General features: G+C 53.5%; 1 protein-coding gene across 1 annotated transcript in view; it reads left to right on the forward strand.

Moving 5' to 3' along the window:
* Nucleotides 1-918: 918 nt before the first annotated feature.
* Nucleotides 919-3,379, forward strand: part of slc7a14a (solute carrier family 7 member 14a) — a gene marked incomplete at both ends in the record, with an annotated part of 12,858 nt that continues 10,397 nt past the window's right edge. The window contains 2 exons of the mRNA XM_084451067.1: nt 919-1,225; nt 2,457-2,693. Of these exons, the coding sequence (XP_084307193.1) occupies nt 919-1,225; nt 2,457-2,693 (544 nt within the window). The remainder of the gene's footprint in view (nt 1,226-2,456; nt 2,694-3,379) is intronic.

Consider the following 3,379-nt stretch of genomic DNA (forward strand, 5'->3'; position numbering starts at 1 on the left):
CCAGTTCTGGTAGACTGAGAGGAACTGGAGTTTTGGGGGAAGAAGCTTCAATCAGGGCTGCTGATCCATTTGTATCCAAACAAGTTTCAGTCAGAAACATACAGTCTAATTTATGTGTATACTACAGTAATACTACAACACACCAGCACAGATACTGTAGTAGAGTGACACACAAACACAGACACACACACACACACACACACACACACACACACACACGAAAATGATCTGTCATGTACTGCAAACTAATGAGCTCTGTCACTATAGCAACAGCACTGTGGGGAAGCCTGTTGTTAATTAGTTCTTTCTTAAACACACACACTGCTTGTGGTCCAATATAATACCAGCGTGTGTGTGTGTGTGTGTGTGTGTGTGTGTGTGTATGTGTGTGTCCGTGTGTGTGCGTGTATGTCCCACATCACATAATCCTATATTTACACATTGCATACTGTATGCGTGTGTGTGGGTGTCTCTGCTTGTGCGAGTTTGTGTGTGTGTCGGTGGTTGTGTACACACTGTATGTAGGCGTGAGTGTGTGTGTGTGTGTTTCATCACCTTCTGCAATCCCCTATTTACACATTGCATACTGCACACATTTAAATACTGTATTTACAGGGTACACATATCTAAATGTATGTTCTCCTGTTCTTCACAGATAACTTGTGTCAGCGTTCCCCTCTGTCGCTGCTAGGATGCCCCTCCACTAACCAGAGAGAGACCGGGAGAGAGACCGTATCAGACGCCTTATCTCAGATAAGAAGCATCCCCTAGGCTCCGTCCCTCCACACCTCCCTCCAGACAGAGAGAGAGAGAGACAACGAGCGAGGGAGACAGAAAGCTGTCAGTAACCCCGCCCCGGTCCCCAGACCTCAGTCACCCCCCCGCCCCCCCCCCACCCGCCACCCACGTGTCCCCAACATGAGCGGCCTAGTGAGGAAGCTGGACCCCCGGAAGGTGCAGTGGGGGTCCGCCTGGAACACCTTCGCCTCCCGGGTGCTGAGGACCAAGCCCGTGGAGTCCATGCTGGACTCGGGCGCGGTGGCTACCGGCGCCCACGGGACCCGGCTGGCGAGGGTGCTGTCCACCGTGGACCTGGTGTCGCTGGGCGTGGGCAGCTGCGTCGGCACGGGCATGTACGTGGTCTCCGGGCTGGTCGCCAAGGAGATGGCCGGGCCGGGCGTCATAGTGTCCTTCATCATCGCTGCTGTGGCCTCCATCCTGTCGGGTGAGACGCAAGCACGCGAACACACACACGTACACACACACACACACACACACACACACACACACACACACACACGCGCACACACACACACACACACACACACACACACAGACACACATATATTTATACACTGTATCCTTATACCCTTTTTAAAAATCCTTTTAGGTTTTTAGGTTCTTGTTTTTTTTGGGGGGAGGGGGGATTAACTGGAGGGCTAGCTGAAGAACCCTTTTAGAACCTCTTGTTTCTGAGAGGACTAACTGAGGAACCCTTTTAGTACCCTTTTGTTTCTGAGAGCATCAAACATGAATCACTGACCGAGGTTACAGTATCATTATTCTAATGACCAGCAGCCGCTGGACAGAGGGCAATAGGCTCTGCTCTCTCAGCCGGAGATTAAGAGATATTTAATGAGCGTCCACTGTGAGGAGGAGGGAGGGAGGGAGGGAGAGAAGAAGCGGTTTATTGAGCATCCACTGTGAGGAGGAGGGAGGGAGAGGAGGAGGGAGGGAGGGAGGGAGGGAGGGAGAGGAGGAGGGAGGGAGGGAGGGAGGGAGGGAGGGAGGGAGGGAGGGAGAGAGGGAGGGAGGGAGAGCAGGAGCGGTTTAATGAGTGTCTACTGTGAGGAGGAGGGAGGGAGGGAGGGAGGGAGGGAGGGAGGGAGGGAGGGAGGGAGGGAGGGAGGGAGGGAGAGGGAGGGAGGGAGAGCAGGAGCAGTTTAATGAGTGTCTACTGTGAGGAGGAGGGAGGGAGGGAGGGAGGGAGGGAGGGAGGGAGGGAGGGAGGGAGAGAGAGAGAGAGAGAGGGAGGGAGGGAGGGAGGGAGGGAGGGAGGGAGAGCAGGAGCGGTTTAATGGGCGGTCTCCATACTAAGATCTGTATCTTCCTGTTCTACTGGACTGTTCAGCTGGGATATCACCGAGCTCAGCCTCATATGCAGACTGAGAGTGAATACTGATAGCTTGTGTGCGTGTGTGTGTGTGTGTGTGTGTATGTGTGTGTGTGTGTGCGTCTCTGCTTCTGTCTGTGTGTGTGTGTGTGTGTGTGTGTGTGTGTGTGTGTCTGTCTGTCTGTCTGTCTGTCTGTCTGCTTCTGTGTGTGTGTGCGTGTGTGTGTGTCTGCTTCTGTCTGTGTGTGTGTCTCTGCTTCTGTCTGGGTATGTGTGTCTGCTTCTGTCGGGGTGTGTGTGTCTGCTTCTGTCTGTGTGTGTGTGTGTTTCCCCCCACCTACAGGAGTGTGTTACGCGGAGTTCGGCGTGCGCGTCCCCAAGACCACGGGCTCCGCCTACACCTACAGCTACGTGACGGTGGGGGAGTGCGTGGCGTTCTTCATCGGCTGGAACCTGATCCTGGAGTACCTGATCGGCACCGCGGCGGGGGCGTCGGCCCTCAGCAGCATGGCCGACTCGCTGGCCAATCACAGCATCAGCAGCTTCATGATCACGCACATCGGAACGCTCAACGGATTGGGTGAGTCGGGAGGAGGGTAGTCTCGCGATACCAGACGTTTGGGATCGTCCGCCTTACCGAACGTCCACGGTTTTCTATGTTGAAATAGTCGCTGGAAGTGCCAGTAACAAGACCACGCCTTCTGCTGTGGATTGGTTCAAACCTGAAGCTACGCCCCCTAAAGCTTTGGATTGGTTCTGTTCTGTTTTTATACTCTTCCCACTTTAAGCAATGAAATCTGAATGAAAGTCCTCAGTCTCTAGTTGAGCAAAGCATTTAGAGACTGACTCGTGAGTCTAGGAGGGCCGTGTGTGTGTGTGTGTGTGTGTGTGTGTGTGTGTGTGTGTGTGTGTGTGTGTGTGTGTGTGTGTGTGTGTGTGTGTGTGTGTGTGTGTGTGTGCGCGTGCGCGTTATCTACGGGCATCAGGTCTGCCATTCTTGGTGTGTGTGAAATCCATGTCAGTGTGAAACATGTGGCTGTGTGTTGGTCCTGTGACTGACTGTGTGTGTGTGTGTGTGTGTGTGTGTGTGTGTGTGTCTGTGTGTGAGTGAGTGAGTGTGTGTGAGTGTGTGTGTGTGTGTTCGTGTGTGTGTGTTCGTGTGTGTGTGTGTGAGTGTGTGTGTGTGTGTGAGTGTGTGTGTGTTCGTGTGTGTGTGTGTGTGTGTGTGTGTGTGTGTGTGTGTGAGTGTGTGTGTGTGTGTTTGTG

This window comes from Borostomias antarcticus (assembly GCF_949987555.1).
Source record: "Borostomias antarcticus genome assembly, chromosome: 16".
Taxonomy (NCBI): Eukaryota; Metazoa; Chordata; class Actinopteri; order Stomiiformes; family Stomiidae; genus Borostomias; species Borostomias antarcticus.